The 19,036-nt window shown below is 44.7% G+C and overlaps 1 protein-coding gene across 1 annotated transcript in view; it reads right to left on the bottom strand.

The window, feature by feature from the left end:
* EXT1 (exostosin glycosyltransferase 1) overlaps positions 1 to 19,036 on the bottom strand; it is a 269,989-nt gene that overhangs the window by 32,777 nt on the left and 218,176 nt on the right. The window contains exon 2 of the mRNA XM_019714506.3: positions 585 to 678. Coding sequence (XP_019570065.1) covers positions 585 to 678 — 94 coding nt within the window. The remainder of the gene's footprint in view (positions 1 to 584; positions 679 to 19,036) is intronic.

The raw sequence follows: 19,036 nt of genomic DNA, 5'->3' as shown, positions 1-19,036 counted from the left end.
CCTGGACAGCTGTCTCAATAGGAGAAGGCATTTCTGCAGAGCGAGGTTAATAAACAGAGACTCCACAGAGGTCCCGGAGCTGCAGCCGGGACCTCTGAACCACAGAACCTCGGAAGAGCTGGGCTGAGTGAGTAGCACCACCCTGCTGGGAATCACACTCACAGTTTAGATGAACTGAGCAACGACTGGCAGTGGGGACAGAGCAGACAATTTGCTTTTGGGGAGTACCACCCATAAGCCATTTCCATTGCTCCTGAGACTGGCTTCCATGAAAAGAGCAGGATCTCTGCGAGGGGTCCAGCTAGGCTGCCTGGGGGCGGTCAGATCCTCCCTGTGTTTGCAGACATGTCCCTGAGGAACCCAGCCTCCCTGATGGTACAACCACTAAATCTTCTCACGTCCAAAGGCAGGGAGTAAGTCCTCCCTGCGCCCCCCACTTATGAAAAACATTGCAGACGTTCTTGGGAAAACAGATTTCAGGTGTTCAAGGCAAACCACGCCTTCTGTTTAGATCCCAGGAGAAATGCTAAGGTTCAACCTACCCAGTCTGCCTTTAGTCCTCAGCCATATTCTGGGTCTCTTACCTGCAGAGCCTCCAAGAACCTGAAGGACCCGAGCCTGCGACCACGAGGAACCAGACAGAAAGTGGCATTGTGCAGCATTTCCCGATAATCATACCTAAAAGGAGAGAAGGAGACATCAGTGAACAAAGACCTGTTAGGAATCGTGGGTGGGGGGTGGAGGGGGGGTGAAGGCACACCTGTGGGCACACACCTGCACGAAATTCCCAGAGTAACTAGGGAAATACACTGGGTGGGCTATTCTCACTTTTCCATGGGTGGGTGGGGGCTGTTGCATGGAGAACAAATGTGAACCTTCATGTGGGACAAAACAATCAAGGCCATTTGCAAACAATGCATAGAAAACAAGTCTGAAGGTCCCAGTGACAATTTGGCTTGCTCAGACTTTGCTTACAAAACCAGATTTTTTGTGTGTTGATGAAATGTGTTGTCCCCATTAGCTTAAAAAAAAAAAAAAAAAAGAATCACTGTTAGTTGTTCTTTTTTTTAATGCTGAGTCGTTCACCAAACTAACACTGCTCTTGTCCCGCGCCCATAAAACCATGCTATTAAAATCTACTCAGGGAACCTCCATTGCAGTACAAAACAGCATTCATAGTCTCCTTCAACCTGGAGTTACTACATTTAACCAATAACATTCCGTTACCCCAGACGAATATTCCCGTGTAAGAGTGGCTGGCATGACCTATAGGGGAAGGAGCCTAAGAAATGGGGAAAGAGAAATATCAAGAGAAAAACAAAATAATAGGGGGGGCGGACGGGTGGCTCAGTTGGTTAGAGCGCGAGCTCTGGGTAACGTCGCTGCCAGTTCAATTCCCACATGGGCCAGCGAGCTGCGCCCTCTGCAACTAGAATGAAGTCAATGAGCTGCCGCTTGCTCCCCGGTGGCCAGATGGTTCAGTTGGTTGGAGCGCGTCCTCTCAACCACAAGGGTGCTGGTTCGACTCCTCGATTCCAGCAAGGGATGGTGGGCAGCGCCCCCTGCAACTAGCAACGGCAACTGGACCTGGAGCTGAGCTGCACCCTCCACAACTAAGACTGAAAGGACAACAACTTGACTTGGAAAAAGGCCTGGAAGTGCACACTGTTCCCCAATAAAGTCCTGTTCCCCTTCCCTAATAAAAAGTCTTTAAAAAAATAAAAATAAAATAATAGGGGATGCAGGGAACTGGGCCACAGACGAGATGATTGTTTCTTTCACACACATACCATTTCTGGTGTTACACTATTTTTGCACTTGAAAACAATGGAAAATATAACATGAGTGTCACCTGTCTCTTTATGCTGATGAAGTGCAGGATAGATAAGGAGCATTTCGTTTCCTTTAAGGTCATCCCTTTAAAAGTGATTTCTCTGCAAACACATTCCACAAACACAAACTTTCAAGTTCACTGTGAATTTAGGAAAACTTGGGAAACTGGAGATGACTGGTTTCCTGTGAAGGCCCAGATTCTCAGAGTTAAGATGAAATCACTCTCATTTTTCAAGAGCTTCCAGTGCTCATCAGACAGGTGTGACTTTGACAGCAGCATATGTCATCAGCATTTTCTGACTCTTAATAGTCTAATTTAATCATAGCCTGAAGGCACTGGATACTTCCCTCCTCTTTTTGGGATACTGATATATACATTTATATTTTTAAAGTCCACATCTATTTTTACATTCTCATACAAACGAGGCATATGGGAGTAAGCCAATTTTCAATTATAAACCCGTCATTAAGAAGAGACATCATGCAAAGGACCATTTGCTTAAACAAGCGTGTACAACTAATTTGCACAAGAAAAGGTCACTATGAATGGATTAAGATATCTCCACTGAGAGTAAAATAAAAACCCTAGATGCATTAATTAAACCGCAAAATAGACTTCAAAATAGAAAAGATTTTTAACAGCGTTCAAATTTTGTTAAGGAAGAAAATATTAAATTATGACGGGAATGGCTTCTTTTTTCCTCACCAAACAGAGGGAAAATATTGACAAGTATTTTTAAGCTCAATTGTTGATAATGTCTAAATTTCTAACTAATCGATGGAGAAGAGGGAAATACATGTGTACACACACACACACACACACACACACAAAGTTTAAACTTAAGTTTTTTCATATAAAAAGGTCAAATATACTTCAGGCTACTGCAAAGTTTAAGAAATGCCAAGAATAGAAACCCCTGAGGGACCAGCATGGAAGATCCTACATCCTCATCATTAAGCTGCTAAAAATGTAAAACCCTATTAACGGTCTGGATTGTAACACGTTTCCAAGTTGCCAGTTGCAGAATTTACTTTAGGTAAGAAATGGAGGAAGAGGAAAAGCAGAGAAGTTAGAGGAGAAACTCAAATGACAGTTATGCCTGAGTGTTGATTTTTAAGTGGTTGTCTAGAACGAGTATTCGCTGACACAGCCAATGAAGCTTATGTGATTAAAGCTTGTGTTCGTTCACGTAACAGGTTAACAAGAGACGTGGGATGAGTATTCTTGCAAGCATCAGGAACCCACTAGGCAGACGTGACATTATGAACACAACACATGAGCTTTCTGAGCCTCTGTTTTGTCATCTGCAAAATGGGCCAGCTGGGCCAGAAGACTAAAGATAGCTTGAACATCCTATATTCTTTATGTTATCATTTTGAGGTAAGAAAGAAGAATGACCTTTGAGAACACCCCACTTCTCCAAAGCCTTCCGTAACTACTGTATATAGGTGTGTGCATATCTGTAATACACAACGTGTTTAATATGTATATTCATAATGACACGCAAAGACGTATGTGGAACATATACTCATACATGCATAACTTGCAACAATGATTTTCAGATTTCTAACCATGCCCAGCCCATGAACCAGCCTCTCTTCTATGCTCTAGAGACAACGAGCTTATAAATACTACTGTGTTATAACTGACTGACGCCCCACAAGACGACGGGCAATGGTTCCAGTTGAGCCACAGTGTGTTTGGTGCCCTCCCACTCACAACTTCTGTGGGCCTCCCTCCCTCCCTTTTCACGTTCTCACACACCCCACACCTCCTTTCTTCTAGATGCTTAACTCATTCATTTATGCAGTCATTTTTTCAAGAAATACTATGTTCCAGGCATTGTTCCTGTTTTGCAAGTGCTGTGGAGAGATCCTTCTCCGGTTGCCAGACCTACCAAAGGATCACTCACTAAGGACAAAAAAGGCTGAGGAGAAGCGAAGGCGTAATACCACCTGGGGGTACGTGCATAGTACACTCTGTACAAAGCACACTGTGGAACACTGGCCTTCCAGATGCCCTCAGTCAGGAACTCAGCGGCCGCTCGCCACAGTCAAACATCAATTAAACTGGTAAAAATAATTATTGAAAAAATTCATTGAAAGCTTCTGAACATTGTCCTAAGGGCATACTGACAAATAGAAAAACATTTGTTCCTGAGAATCCACCAACTCTCGGCAAGAACTGAGCAGCTGGGGCATTGGAGCCACGTCCCGTTCCATTACCAATGCCTACCAGCTCCACCTCCTACAAGTTCAGGCAAGAACCGTCAGGAAGGCTGGGCTCCCTCTGTCCCATCTCCCGTCAAGACAGTGAAAAGACCACCCATAGAAAGAAAATATTTGCAAATCAGAAATCCGAGACGGGAAATTTATCTGGAATAGTTAAAGACCTCTTAGATTCAACAATAAAAAGACAAATCCTACCATTTTAAAACGGATGAAGGATTTGAAGAGATATTGTTCCAAAGAAAAAACACAAAGTGCTAATAATCACACGAAAAGATGCTCCACATAATTCGTCATTGGGGAGATGGTGATGAAAACCACAGTGATATACCACTTCTCTCTACTCAAAACGACAGATGATAACAGGAGCTGATGAGGCTGCAGACAAACTGGAACCCTAATATATCACTGCTGGGAAGGGAAGGTGGTACAGCCACAGTGGAAAATGGTTCGCCCGTTTCTTTTAAAACTAAAAAGGGGCTTCGCACGTGACCCATCAATTGCACTCCTGGGCATCTGTCCCAGAGAAATGCAAACTTATCTTCACGCAGAAACTTATCCACGGATGTTCACAGCAGTGTTATCCTTAATAGCCTCAAGCTGAAAAGCATCCAAATGTCCTTCAAGGGGTAAATGATTCAACAAACTGTGGTACATCTGTAGCCTAGAATATTTCTCAGCAATAAAACGAAATGAACTATTGATACACACAACCAGCTGAAGGAAATTAAGCTAAGTAAAAAAGCCAATCTCAAAAGATAGAGACCACATTATTCCATTTATAGAGCATTCATGAAATAACGTTACAGGAATGGAGGACAGACGAGTGATTACCAGTGGACAGGGTTTGGGGAAAAAATGGGGAGATGACAGATCAAGTGAGAGGGGGCAATCTTTTTTAAAGGATTAATTCTCCCCGATATTACTTAAGTTTAGAAATGTAAACCACATCAAAATCATGAACTTCTTAAAAACAAGAGATAATTAACCCACGATATCCTAAGGAAGAACGTGACTGGATGAGGGAGGCAACTAATCTCAGAGAACTTACAGCTTTAATTAATAAATGGTTCTGTTACCCTTTTCAGATGGGCATTAAGTTCCCCCACTGTATAGGTGATGACACCCAGAGAACAGTTTTCATAAACGACTGTAAAGAAAAATGCAACAAAAATTTAACCTAGAAACCAGTACAATTCCATCTTCTCCTTAAAGTTGTATCAGGTAATGAATGGGATACACCCCATTTAAAATGGGCCATGTAAGAAAGCATAATGAAAGTCCTTCCCCTCCATATGAAACACATTTTTGCTGGCAGCAATTCAGTGGAACCGGGGAAGGGGGACAGTGTGGCCTAGTGCAGGGGTTCTCAGGTGCACCCTCCCAGCCAATAGCATCATCAGTACACTTGGTGGAAATGTAAATTCTCAGGCTCACCCAGGTCCGCTTGATCAGGAACTCTGGGAGAAGGGCCAGAATTCTGTGTATTAAAAAGCCCTCCAGGTAATTATGATGCACCCCCTAAATTTTGAGACGCACTGGCATGGTAGTTACGAGCTTAGTAATTAAAAGCTTAGTTGTTAAGCAGCTTTAGAGACAGCCAAACCTGGGTTCGAATTTCAGCTTTGCTATTTTCAAGTTCAGTGATCTTGGAAAAGTTCTCTAAATCTTAGTTTCCTGGTTGGCAAAATGCGGGTCACACTTACATTGTGAGAATTAAAGGATATATGTTGAGTAAAGCCTGGGCACATTAGAAGCAATCCATATATGGTAGCTACCATGTTTCCCTGATAATAAGACCTGGCTGGACCATCAGCTCTCATGCGTCTTTTGGAGCAAAAATTAATATAAGATGTTATATTAAAATAAGATCAGGTCTATAATATAATATAATATAATATAATATAATATAATATAATATAATATAATATAATACAATACTGGGTCTTATATTAATTTTTGCTCCAAAAGATGTATTAGAGCTGATGGTCCAGCTAGGTCTTATTTTCGGGGAAACACTGTATTATCATTTCGGCTAAAGGGCGGCAATAGAATATAACGGAAAATACAGCCGACGTGAACTTAGAAAACCTGTGTGAGGAATTGGGTTCTGGACCCACTACTTTCTATGTGACCCTGTGCACATTACTGAACGTCTCTGAGCCTCAGAGTAGATCAAGTGAGATCATGTCCACACAGTATAAACTGTAACACACTGCGCCATCACAAGGTATTGCGGTAAATTGTATCAGGATGAGAGGAATAAATACATTTTTAAAAACCAGTAACAATAAAAAGAAAAGAACAGATTCCCAAAGACAGCCAGGAAGACATGTGGGGCAGACCCCTTAAAATGAAAACAGAAGCTGTGAATCACAATGGAAAAGCAGCTTCTAATTCACAGGATTTGACCTTCTTATCAAAAGCTACGCAGACAGGGATATTGCTGGAGCAGGGTGCCCACAGGTCCTCCCGTGGTTCCCACAATTCCTCTGTAGCATGCACGTTTTCCATTTTGCTAATTAAAGAGGATAGGGAAGCAGCAAGGGATCCAGCCTCTCAGCTCCGTAGTCACACAATCCTAGTCTCCTCACGATGTTGGTACAGTTTGTCTCAAGTATTTACTTATCAAGTAACTCTACATCGACAGCTGATCCGCTCCCCGTCCAGCTCCCATCCTCATAAGTACTTAATGTTCTTTGCTTACACCCAGGCTTGAATCACATCCCCGAAGAAAAACATAAAGAAAACAAAAACAACGTACGACTGGTGTAGTTCTGTAAAGTGCACTGGGATACGGGGAATACGACAAAATCCGTGAACATTTCCTCTGTCCTTTTTTTTTGTTCATCCGACAAACACGAGTTGCATGCCTATCATGTGTCAGGTACTATTCAAGGAACTGACGGTCCAGTGACAAGGCAGATGTATTATCGAACGATTATTATTAAGTGAGGGAAATGGCAGGATGGAGGCATGAGGTGGGGATTATGTGGAGAGGAGAAACACGGGCCACAGCCTGGCTTTGGTGGGGAGAGGGACATCAGGGGTTTCTTCTGGAGGAAGGGAGACTCTGAGATAAGTATTAAAGCAGGAGCAAGAGTCAGCCTGGAAAAGGGCTAAGAGGAGGTGATAGGCGCTTCTGAGGGTAGAGATAGCATGGCAGGAACAACAGCACCAGAGTGAGAGAACCCACCTCGTCTGGGGTGGGCGAGGCCGGGAGTAGAGGGGGGTGAGGTTGCTGATACTGGTGGGGTCCCATTGGAAAGACTTTGTGTGAGATCTCCTCGAGCTCAGACATGATCCTGTGTGGGTGGTCACGAGCCTCTGAAGGGCTCAAGCAGAAGAATGGCACGTTACCAATGGACGCTTCAGGACTTGGTAAAAGCTACACAGGCGAGCACTAAGTTGAGAGTCCAATAACCCTGCCCACGTCGGTGACCACTATGGAGCCATCACGGCTCCAAGACCAGGCTTTCTGATTCTGAAGGGTCTTTGATTTTGACGACATCATGCTGCCCCCTCGGTGAGCCCACCCAAGTGCAGGGTCTGGAAATGATATTTCTGATGGAGTGAAGTCCTAAGCAGTTCACCCAGTTTCAAGCATGAGCAACAACCAACTACCATTTAAAAAGAGCCTCTCTCCTACATACAACTCTGCCCCATGTCACACCAGGAGTTCCATCCAAGGTGGCCATGCTCTGTTACTTACAAACCATGGTGCCATAGACCCGCTATTGGCCTTTACAGATTTAACACTTAAAATTTCAATTTTTGGGTTTTGTGGGTTTTTTTTGTGTGTTGCTTTTTTTTTTTAGAAGACTTAAAAGTCCGTAACATGTAACAATATGAAATGAGTCCAACTGCGAAACATATTGAGTGGGAGCCAATCACGTAGCTGGAAAATGGGTCTAGCTGGCCACCATCCTATCTCTATTTGTTGGCTTGTAAGCTACATACGGAAGAGAATAGGCCCCTGTGGTCTCTGAGAAGTCCCCAGACCCACTGAGCCTCAGTTTCTTCACGCCACCTGCTCATAGTCTTTCCGCACATGAATGGGCTACAGGTCCTGGGGTGAGATAAATGCAGGTGAGCTATGCTGAAGTGTGGTACTGGGTATGGCTGACCAGACTGGCTGCAGCCCCAGGGACACTCAATGCACCCCCGCCCCCCCAAATGGAAAGGCGCTCACTATTTGGAGGTGATGTGATGCCTCACATGGGCAGTTCTCTGCCTTCGAGCACTCCCTGCTGCTAGAAGCTCCAGGCACCCAGCCATGTCAAGGATTAGGAATTTCTTTGTTATGTTCCTCAGAATGAAGCTTCCCATCCCAGGCTGTCCACCAAGAGAGTATTGCTCAGCACCAATCAGGGGCAGGCATTTGTACTCACCCCCTTTCACGCTTGGCTGTCCACGCAAGACCGTCACCTTTTTATGTCCACTTAAAATCCATTTCAATATAGTCAAGTGAGGGGGGTGGGCTCTGGCTGGGGTGTGAGGCCCCCGTGGGAGGGAGGTACTGACTCTCTCACACACACATTACCTCATTTAAGCTTCACAGCCACACTGGGAGGTGGACATGATTTTACCTGCTTTGCACAGGGAAGAAGAGAGAGCCCGAAGGATGTTCAGAATCCAACATCCCATCTGAACACACGGGATAAAATCCCGTATCACGTCCAACTCCCTCACCCCATCCCTACCCTAAACATCTGCTGCCAGCTCAGAACTTTAAACTTGGCCCAGTTGGTAATTGCTACCTGCATAAATTAATTGATAAATACATGTACCGAGGCACCTCGTGCTTCAAAAGGAGTAGAAGACCATCTCACTTCCCACTCATTAACTAGCAGCTCAACAGCTAGTACATAAAAGCGAGTGATAAAAACATGACAGCCATCAATAGTCACAATGGTAATAATGATGATTCTGTCACTGATTCAATCTTCCCCGCGGGCAGGACACTGTGCTCCGCAACCTGTGCTTGTCATTGCACTTTATCTGCACAATCACAAGTGAAAGGGCACCATTTCACAGATGATGAACTAGAGTAGCAAAGGTTTTGCGGGCTTGGGCCAGGAGGGCAGGATTACAATGTGTTCTGCTGTCTCTCGGAGAGGCCTAGAAAGGAGTACCACTGCCGGCGAAGGTGAACACGGATTTTGAAGACATGGAGCCAGGTGACATTAATTTCAGGAGGCTTGCTAAAGGGGATGAGGATTCGGGGCACCAGCTTTTGCGGTGACCAATGCCAAATTTCAAACAGCTCCGAGATAAATGCATTTCCAGGATGTGTGGGTCTACATTCTCTGGTTAAAATAAAGCATTTCTGAAAATGCTAAATAGAGGGCTACTTGGGTACATGGGGGAAGAAGAAGGAGTGACAAGAAAAGAGCCGGCAGCCACAATGACCTCGGATGGATAAACGGGTCCAGAAGAGGCACACAAAGGCCCTGGCTGCAGAGCTAAGTGTCCGTGACAGACCCGAGGGCAGCTGGGAGGCCTGAGGTCATTATCTTACCATTAACCTTTCACCAGGCTCTGTGCCATGAAGACTGGCCAAGTGGAGCAGGGCCAGGAAGTGTGGCCTGAAGCTGAAATGACCAGCACAGGGCCCAGCAACGCGCAGCATCTATTGGCAGACGGCAACTCCTCCTCAGGGACAGGCCAAGTCCCCAGGGGGCAGGCAGTGGCAGGGCCACTGTTCTCCCCCGACCCCTCTTTCTTTTCTCTGCTCCACTTCCACTCCTGGAAGAAGCCTCTGATCCCCCAGTCTCGCCCAGAGACCCTTTTGGTGCTTGCATCGCACCCGGGCTGACCTGTCCGTTACTCACTCTGTATCAAGAGGTCCGTTTTCTTGTTTTCCTTAGACTGGACTCCAGGAGACAGCACCATGGTTCGACCCACGGTTCGACCTTCCGTAGAACCAGCACCTACCCCCAGGGTCTGACCTACAGTAGCCACTCCAAACACAACCATCAAAGGGATGCAAAGTGTTCAGTGTCCACTGATTTGCATTTAGGTGTGTGGGGGGCTGTGAAAGCAGCAAAATGGAGACACAGAAGAGAAGCAAGTCCTTCATTCCAACAATCTATCATGCCCAGCTTTTGATTACACCAGTTCTTCTAGAATGAGTCTCACTCCTATGTTTAGTCTGAGCCCAACGTACAGCATGGAAAACATGTCTTTTACTTATTTATTTTTTGTCGTCTATGTGTACATTTTCTATCCCTTCTTCTCTGCCTTTATTTCTAAAGGCCTGGCAGCTTGTTAAACATTTCGTTTTCTCTCTGTCCACTGAGAAGGGTGGGAAATTTGCATTTCACCAGCCCTGATAAAGAGCGTTATGGGCCTACCTCAGAGATATTGTGGTTCCATTCCCGACCACCACACGTAAATACAGCAATAATGTTATAACCTTTCTACTGGTGGAGTAGCTTGCCTTCAATAAAAACAAACAAACAAACAAACGTAACATCTTTGAGGCACAATAAATAAGGTGCAATAAAACAAGGTAAGCCTGTAATTACAAATCAAGTTGAATATATGTACAGGACTATTCAAACCGAACCTTCTCTTGACCTTCCTCCACGTCTGACATGGAGGAAAAACCACTGCAGAACCTCCTCCTGGCCTCTGCAATGATAAACACTGCATGGAGCCAAAGGCCATGACTCCCCATCTCCCAAAGAAACCCCAATATTCTGACCACTTCCCTTTTTGAGCCAAGACATTCTTGCCAGCACAGCCAGCCTCCGTAAGCCCTGGGGTTAGGAGAATGTCTGGAATTCCTGCTGGGCTGTGCTCCTCACCAGAGTAGGCACCACGTGGGGGCTGTCCAGTGGTGAATCTGACATGCCCTGCATTCCTCCTCAGCGCTTAAGCTTTTCCTCTGCTCCTTGCGCTTCAGTGATTATAAAATACCTGGAGAATCCAATTACAGTTAATGAAATCATGGCTGCTTCACTGAATCTCACTTTGCCATCTCCTCTCCTAGTTTGGCCTGGGATCCACCTTTTGACTCTGACAGTCAGGGGCCAGCTCACTCCCGGCCCTTGGCGCTGAAGAAGCAAATGAGACCTCAGGACTGTGGAGGTGGAGATGGTGCAATCTCAAGATATGATAGGACACCAACATCATCTAAAAGCTGCATGAAGCGAGTTGCCTATGGATAGTTTAATCTTTCCCATTGGGATATGTGAATATATAAATGTAGAGTGGATGTGTGTGTCCATGGGCCATAAAAGCCCATGTTACGGTTAACGACCTAAGGCCACATGTTGTTTCTTTACCAGATCACCTTCCCATGAGGATTTGGGCATTGGAGATAGGGAAGGCCCATGAATCTAGATTCTGCCATTTCCTTTGGCAGAAGGTGCCCTGGGAGACAAAGCCTGCGACGCTGTGAGTCACCTCTTGCTCCTTCTCCGGCCGGCTCTACTCAGCACGGTTTCCCTTGAGAAGCAGCTAAGGAGTCAGCCAACTCTTAGGTGGCCTCATTCTGGGAAGAGGCTGCGGGACAGAGAAAAACAATGAAGCATCTGAGAGGGGAGAGGCAGAAAAGAAGGTCCTGAACATACCTTCATGCCCTGATATTGGCTTACTGGGGAAATGATCACTGAGCAGTTCCTGGATGCCAGGTAGCTCGCTGAAGGCTAGGGAAACAAAGAGGCAAAAACCTAATGGATTTTGTAATTCCATGGGAACCAGGGTGTCCTCACGCCCCTCTTTAATTATATCTCCTTAATTCTATTCCTCCTGTGGGTCTCCACAGGAGCAGAGCAATGAGAAACATACTCTGGTTCATATTAGTTTCAGGCTAGAATAGGTTCAGTCTTTACAGGTTCAATCCATTTTCCATGGAGCCACCAAAGATATCTTTAAAATGCTCACTCCCAGGCTGAAAATCCCTCCAATGCTTCCTCATGGCACTTAGAATGATATTCACACCTCTTGCCCTGGCCAACAGAGAGCTGACCTTTGCCCACAGCTCTGACTGCCCTCTCCTCACTCACCACTTACAGCTGCATCGTCTTTCTCTGTTTCTCAACACACCGTACTCCTGGACTTATACTTGCTATGCCCTCTGCTTGAAACATTCTTCTCCCAAATCTACAAGACGCGTATCAATATTCAGACAGTTGCTTCTCAGAGAGGCCTTCACTGACCAGCCTGTGTTCCTGGAACTCACTGTCCTATTGCCCTGTTTCATCTCTGTCCTAGGATGTACCATTGTCCGTATTCACACATAATATTTGTGAATATTACTGGCTCACGGTCTTTCTCTTGGAATATAATCTATTCTCCATGAGAGCAGGAGCTAACCTGTTCTTATTCACCATTATGACCCCAGCTTCTAAACCTGTGCCTGGACCACAATAATCTTAAGAAATGTTTGTGGAGTGAATGTCAGACCTCTTTCTCATTCCTCAGGGAAGAATGCCTAGGAGGTCAGAATGCCCAAGCGCCTGGCCATGTTCGCAAGGAAAATTCATACGACAAGTTTCTAAAAGAATGTAGAAACATTCTCTTTCCTCTTTGTTTTATGCAATACCAGCCTTATTTCTCTGGTTAATGTTAAGATTCGTCAACTTCTCCAAATGCCATCTGCTATGAAAGCAAGATTCCATTAAACATGTGTTTGGGGTGGGGGGGGGAATTGTTTAAGAATGTCGTTAAGAGATGTTTATGTAGAGCAATAGGATGAAACCTGCACAAACTAGTATCTCGAAAATGTAGTTTCTGGTCTTGACTTCGTCATGAACTGTTTGATTTTAAGCAAGGCACTTTACTTCTGAAACCAGGCTCGTTTATAAAATGGGACAATATATTAGTGTGGCCTACCTAACGAGGTCTACTGAGGCTCTAACAAGACAGTGTACATGAGAGCATTACGCAAACTAAAGCACATATGAGTGTTAGGACAAGGCAAACGTTTTCTTGGAATGGTCTTTGTACATAATGAGGCATAATGCAGAAGATGTCAAAGGCCTGGCATCATTTGTTTCTTTTTCTCTTTTTTTGAGTCCCAAATTGTTGTGGCCTATACCCCAAATCCATCCAGGGCTTCAGAAGTGCAGCTTCTCTTCCAAAAGAAGCATCTGGAAGAGCTAATTCATTACTGGAGCCAATGATTAAACACACATGATCCTGTGGGGCTGAGCGGCCGGCCCTGATTTCCAGTTTTCCACTGTTGGATTTCAGCTATCACCCAGTCTGTTTTCAGAGTTGGAATTTGTAATGAAGATGGCTCAGAAGTGTTGGCTACAGAGCCTTTAAAGAGAGAGCAATTCTGTCACATGGAACGTCTTGTTGCTTGGTTTCCATTAAGGTATCTTGGCTTTTACATAAACTGTCAAGTAAAACTTGGCATCAAAACACAAAGTGAGTAACTTTCTTTGTAGAGGAGCTGACAGCTCAGCTGTGTGTCAGAGAGCTGCTGCTAAGACTCAGCTCCGAAGGCAATCGCATCCTCTCTGGAAGGGAGCTGGTACTGCCAAGTGCCTTTACTTGGCATTAAGTCAAAGCAGAATTTAGGGACAATCTTTATGGAAAGTTGACCCCGCCACACCGATTGACCATGTCCCTTTCCATGAGTGTTGGTTTTGGAATTATAAAAGTTTTGGAGGTGCGAAAACATAATTGGAAAACTTTTTTCTCTGCTTAAAGGGCTAATTGATTTCACAGGTGTTTAATTATCATTTGCTGTGAGATAATACCTTGTAGTGCCATAAAAAATGGATTTAATTTTCAAGTGCTTGCAAAACCACTGCTAACGCCAAGTGAGAGCTAAAGCTAGATAATCATTCTATAAATCAAACACACTGCCTCCTTTCTTTGAAATCTTTAATACTTGGGGATAATGATATCTGACAACCTTGAAACTAACACGAAAAGGGGTTTCCTGCCAAGTGCCAAAAGGCAGCCATTGGAGCATTTTGGGTAATTTGGTTCATTAATAGTGACTCAGGCAGCCTCAGGACCCCACCTGTGGGCTTCCAGAAACATGCCAAGGGGAAGGGCATTGGTGTGTGTCAAGACACAGTATTCTCTCTCCGGAGATCAAGTGCCCATATGTCCAATAAGGTCTAAGAAATGAAATAAGAAAAACAGAAATGAAACCCAACCTACCTTAGCACAAAAACAACTGTAACACACTGGGCCCAAACGAAGGGTCCTGGAACGTGGAGAGGGAAGGCTTTGCAACCTGAACAATGACTACTTTCCTGTCTTCTGCTTAAGGCACAACACTTGTGTTTTCAGTCATAACAAGGGAGAGCAATCATGAAATCAAAAAAAAATGTTAACAGCTGGAAGGCACCACAAAGATCGTTCACGCCAAACATCCCAGATGAAAAAAAGCAAAGCTAGGAGAGGTCAAGTAACTTGCCCAAGATACCTCTACCAGGGGCAGAAGCAGGATAAAAAGGATAGTTCTGAGCACACAGAGAAAGGAAGAGACAGCTTGAAAATAGATTGGGAGTCCCATTCTCATTCAACATCTAAAAATAAAAGAAGTATGTTTTTTCTAAAGGCAAAAAAAATGAGGTTTCATTCTCTAAGAACACTGCTTATTTCTTCAACAGAGCCCGTTTTCCGTAGAAGTACTTACGCTGCCTTAAATAAATGTATGGGGGTTTTAGTTGGTGCCACGTTTCAGATTTGTTTTCCTCCAACTTTTATTCAGAAGCTGCTGAAGTCCTAACACGTTCCATTAGGTAAAGTGTGCTTAAACGGTTTAAGAAAGCAGGGCAGTCTGGCTGGGCACACACACACTGTCAGCATTATTTCTCTTGGTGATGGCTGTGTAGAGTGTGCACACTCCCCCAATCCCTGGACAATATGGATTTCCAGGCAGTTCACGTTGGCCTGGACAGTACTGCCAAAGGTATCATAAGGCAAGACGCAGGGTAATTGCCATTCCTGGACACTGTGTTTGGGTGCTTATAATAGATGTCTGACCCAAAAGCATGTGGGCAGAAAGGGCAGGACGAAGAAAATGTGGGTCCCTGTGGGGGCAGAGCCCCAGAAAGAAGTTTCCAGGCTCTCGGCCTCACATAGACAGGTGCTGGCTCAGGTAGTAAATGGCCAACTGTGATTGCATGGCCATCAGCTGTGGCTAGTTGGCCGTCAGCTGTAACCAGTGAGCCATTGGCCACTAATATAACTGCTATGGCTACGCCAGCAAAGGAGGAGAGAGGGAGAGGAAAGAGAAAGAATGGGGGCTAGCAAGAAGATGGCAGCTGGGCTGGCAAGTGTGGATGGCGGTTTGCGGACAGTGTGGATCCAGCCTCCAGTGAGAGTATAGTGCCGCCAGAGAGAATATAGTGGTATGACTCCCCTACCTATGGCTCCGTGGGTGTTCCTTTTTGGCCTCACCATATCCTGCGTTCTTGTATGGAGAGTGGGAGCAGAGACCCCGCAGGCCTCCCTGCCTGACAGTCCCAGTATAATCTGAAAGGGAGAGGATGAAGAAACACTCATAGGGACTTGCTTGGGATTGCCATGGAAGCTCCTACAATCAATAAAAATGGTGCTAATACTTATAGCTAACATGAACTGGAAGCTTATTCCCGGTCCGATGCTCTGCAAAGCACGTTATGTCTGTTTGACCATTTAATCTTCTAGTAACCTTATGAGGTAGGTAGTATAAGGTCTCCTACTTTATAGAAGAGGAAATTGAGGATTATACCTACTTTGTCCAAATTCACTGAATAAGCAGGCCAGTGGGATTTGAACTTAGGCACTCTGAGTGTCGGGCCCAAATTATTATACATTGTGTACATTGCCTCCCTTCTAGAGGGCTCCTTGGACATGTCTCATGGACTAGCTAAGTGAACTCGGTCTTGAGAGACACCATGAGAACCATTGTGGAATCTACGGGGCTGATTTACGGTCTTCTAGCCACCGATGTGCTTGGCAACACATCAGATCTTTGATCTGGCTCTGAATTAGAGGTGGTATCCTTCCCAAAGTCAACCCCCATCTAACGTATTACTCCCAGGTCCTGAGGAGTAGGTAGAGCAGGGGAGAAACAACTGGCTGTTCATTTGCTACATTTTGTCCCAGACAGGCAGGCCCACATTTGGAACCCAGAAACCTTTAGGCCTCTGCCTAAGAACTTACACAATTTTTCCTTTTCCCAGTCCACTGCAGGCCTTTGGTATCAAGACCCACAACAGGCCATTTAGTTACCTAATAAACTTGTGTGGGGCCCCTGCTAGGGATGCTGGTCCCTGAGGCCACATCACCATGATAAGGAAGAGACATAAATACTACAGGTGACATTGACATTTCATTCCCTCACTGATTCAGAGATATCACCCTATCAATAATACTTGCTATGAACCTATTAAGTACCGAGCGAGCAAAAATTAATCCTCGTCATCCTCACATTTCTTTATCTTGTGGAATTTATAGTCTTGTCTGGGAGACAGATATTAAATAATTGTGGTGAGTGTTCCAAGGAGAGACGGATGGTTCTACTGCAGCACGTAGAAGGGGAATTTGACCTAATCAGGAGGAGGGAGATTCAGCTATGACCTAAAGGATAGGTCAGGGTCACGCAGGGTTGGGGGTGATGAAGTACTGTGAGCAGGGGTGACAGCAACATGGCCTTGGTGTGAAGGCCATCAAGCAATTTAAAATACATGTGGATAAGCATGTACACATACCACAGCCAGTCGTCTCAACAAGTCAAAAATACTTTGCGACGACGTGGACTAAATCCATAGGCTGTTATGTAAAACAAAGGTTGGGGTTTCTTGCTGCCTGGAAAAATGAGTGTGATGAAAGCCTGGATATCGACAGATAAGCACTTTCTGTTAAACACGCTCATCGTGTTAGAAGATTCTAGATTCCACACACTTGCTAAGCAATAGCTAACAGGCAGCAGACCTTAGCCCATGATACAGACAGAAAAGCTGTGGTGCAAAAGAGACTTAACGCCTTGATTAGAGTTAATGAAAGAGAGTTCAGATTGTTCCAGTTCATTTTACCTGCTCTTCCCCCAGGACCTGCCAACTCACCTATGTTAGCACTTATTTATGAGCCCCTCTTCCTGTTGCTGCAAAATTCAACGGGCTCAGTAGAGATGGTGCGAGTCCCTAAATAATCATATTTTCACAGTAATTAAAAGCCAAATCCCCAACTCCCTAAACGCTACGAGCAGCTTGAATGCCTGTATTTTGCCCTAACATTGAGCATCTCTAGGGTGAAGAAAAAATCAGGAAATACGGAAATGACTTAACTGCAGAAAGAGGCAGCCTTACGATGAAGTAGACGTGGACCAAGAGGAAAGGGACGGCGAGTTTCTGTTGGGATGGCACGTGCAGGAGGAACCCCAGGGGTCCTGGCCGCTGCCAGTGCTCAAGTACTGACCACTGTGGGGCCTGGCCTGGGGAGGCCTTTTGAAGGCATCCTTCTGCCACAGTGATGAGTCCTTCCCACTGACTAATAGTCCTTAAGGTGAGAGGGGTGAAGAGGGAATTTCAGCTATTAAGGCATTAGTTTAAATTGGAGTCGAGAAGGAAAGAAAAGCCCCAACTGGGATTTGGCCAACAAAGACACTTGTTTTCATCCATCTGCCTCCTAGACTAATTTAGGGATTATGGGACCTACCCCCAACCTCCGACACAGCAAAATAAAGATCATATTGTGAGGCCACACCAGACCAAACTGCCACCTGCATTTTTAAAGCTCCTAATCCCTTAGAAAAAAAATTGGAAGAAAACGTTGGGGGAAAACATAATTTAAACGTTACAAAGTACACCATTTTCCATTCTTCAAATCAAAGTCCTGCCTAGAGTAAGAAAACTGATGATAAGAGTCTAAGGAATGGCTCTTAGTAAAAAACATAAAATAGACTTACAAAATAACACCTCCACGCCTGGAAATAACCATAGTGAGAACAATGGAACAAGCACTACTATTTACAGTACACTCAGCCGCGAAGCACCGTGCTAACTGCTTTACACAGAGGGAAACAATCTGAATGTCACAGTCTGAGGTTAGTCCCGTTAGCCCCAGTTTACAACTGAAGAGAGACTGACAGAGGTCCAATAATTTGCCTGGAATTATACAGCCAGTAAAGAAGGACAGAGTCCAAATAAGGTCTGTCTGAACCTGTAGTAGAGAAGGGGCCCGATTTCACGGCAGTCGTAGTTGATGTTTTAAGAAGAAAAGAAGCATAGATGAGATCTTTCAAAGTATTGGGCACTGAAAATACTCGTATTTTGGTGCTTGTTCCAGTGGGTAATTCCGATAAAGTACTACTAAACCTTCACATACAGAACTTACAGGCATGCTGACATTACAATGGTTTATTTCCAGGTTTTTTGTTGTTGTTTTTTTAAATCGCAATTTTCGCAATTATTTTTAACCTTTTAAGCCACAATTACTTTTTTTTTTTTTAAAGGAGGGCGCAGCTCACAGTGGCCCATGCTGCGGGGATCAAACCGGCAACCTTGGCTCTAACCAACTGAGCTAACTGGCCATCCCTCTAAGTTTTTCTGATTGTTGCATCCTGGATAAGTTACTGCATCCATAGTCTTGCTTTTTCTCTCTCCCTCTCATCTCCTCTGATAGGGTGGGAAGCACATGCTCAGTTGTCTGAAATCATCCCGAACAGAGTCAAGCTGCACGTCCATTCAATTTACTTGTCACTGAAATCCTCTAGTCAATAACTCAGTGATCAAACATACAGGCACAAAACCCTTATTCAAAACCTTCCTTCCCCTTGGGAGGTTGAATGCAGACTCTGAGGAATAATAATGAGAAAGAATAAGTTAGCAACTACTTAATTGTTTTTAAGCCCAATAATTGAGAGTGAGTGAACTTAAACTGAATTAAGATGGCTTCGTATTCTTCCAGCTACTTCTGATGTGCAAATGAGGAGGGTGTGGTGTGAGAGGAGATTCGATTGGGCGGATATGCTGGATGGATCCTTGTGACATAGTACAAATATATAAACTTC

This window comes from Rhinolophus sinicus, chromosome 6 (genome assembly GCF_057876585.1).
Source record: "Rhinolophus sinicus isolate RSI-liver-muscle chromosome 6, RSI-T2T, whole genome shotgun sequence".
NCBI lineage: Eukaryota > Metazoa > Chordata > Mammalia > Chiroptera > Rhinolophidae > Rhinolophus > Rhinolophus sinicus.
Note: the sequence above shows the minus strand (reverse complement) of the source record. Positions and strands in the feature narration are given on the sequence as shown.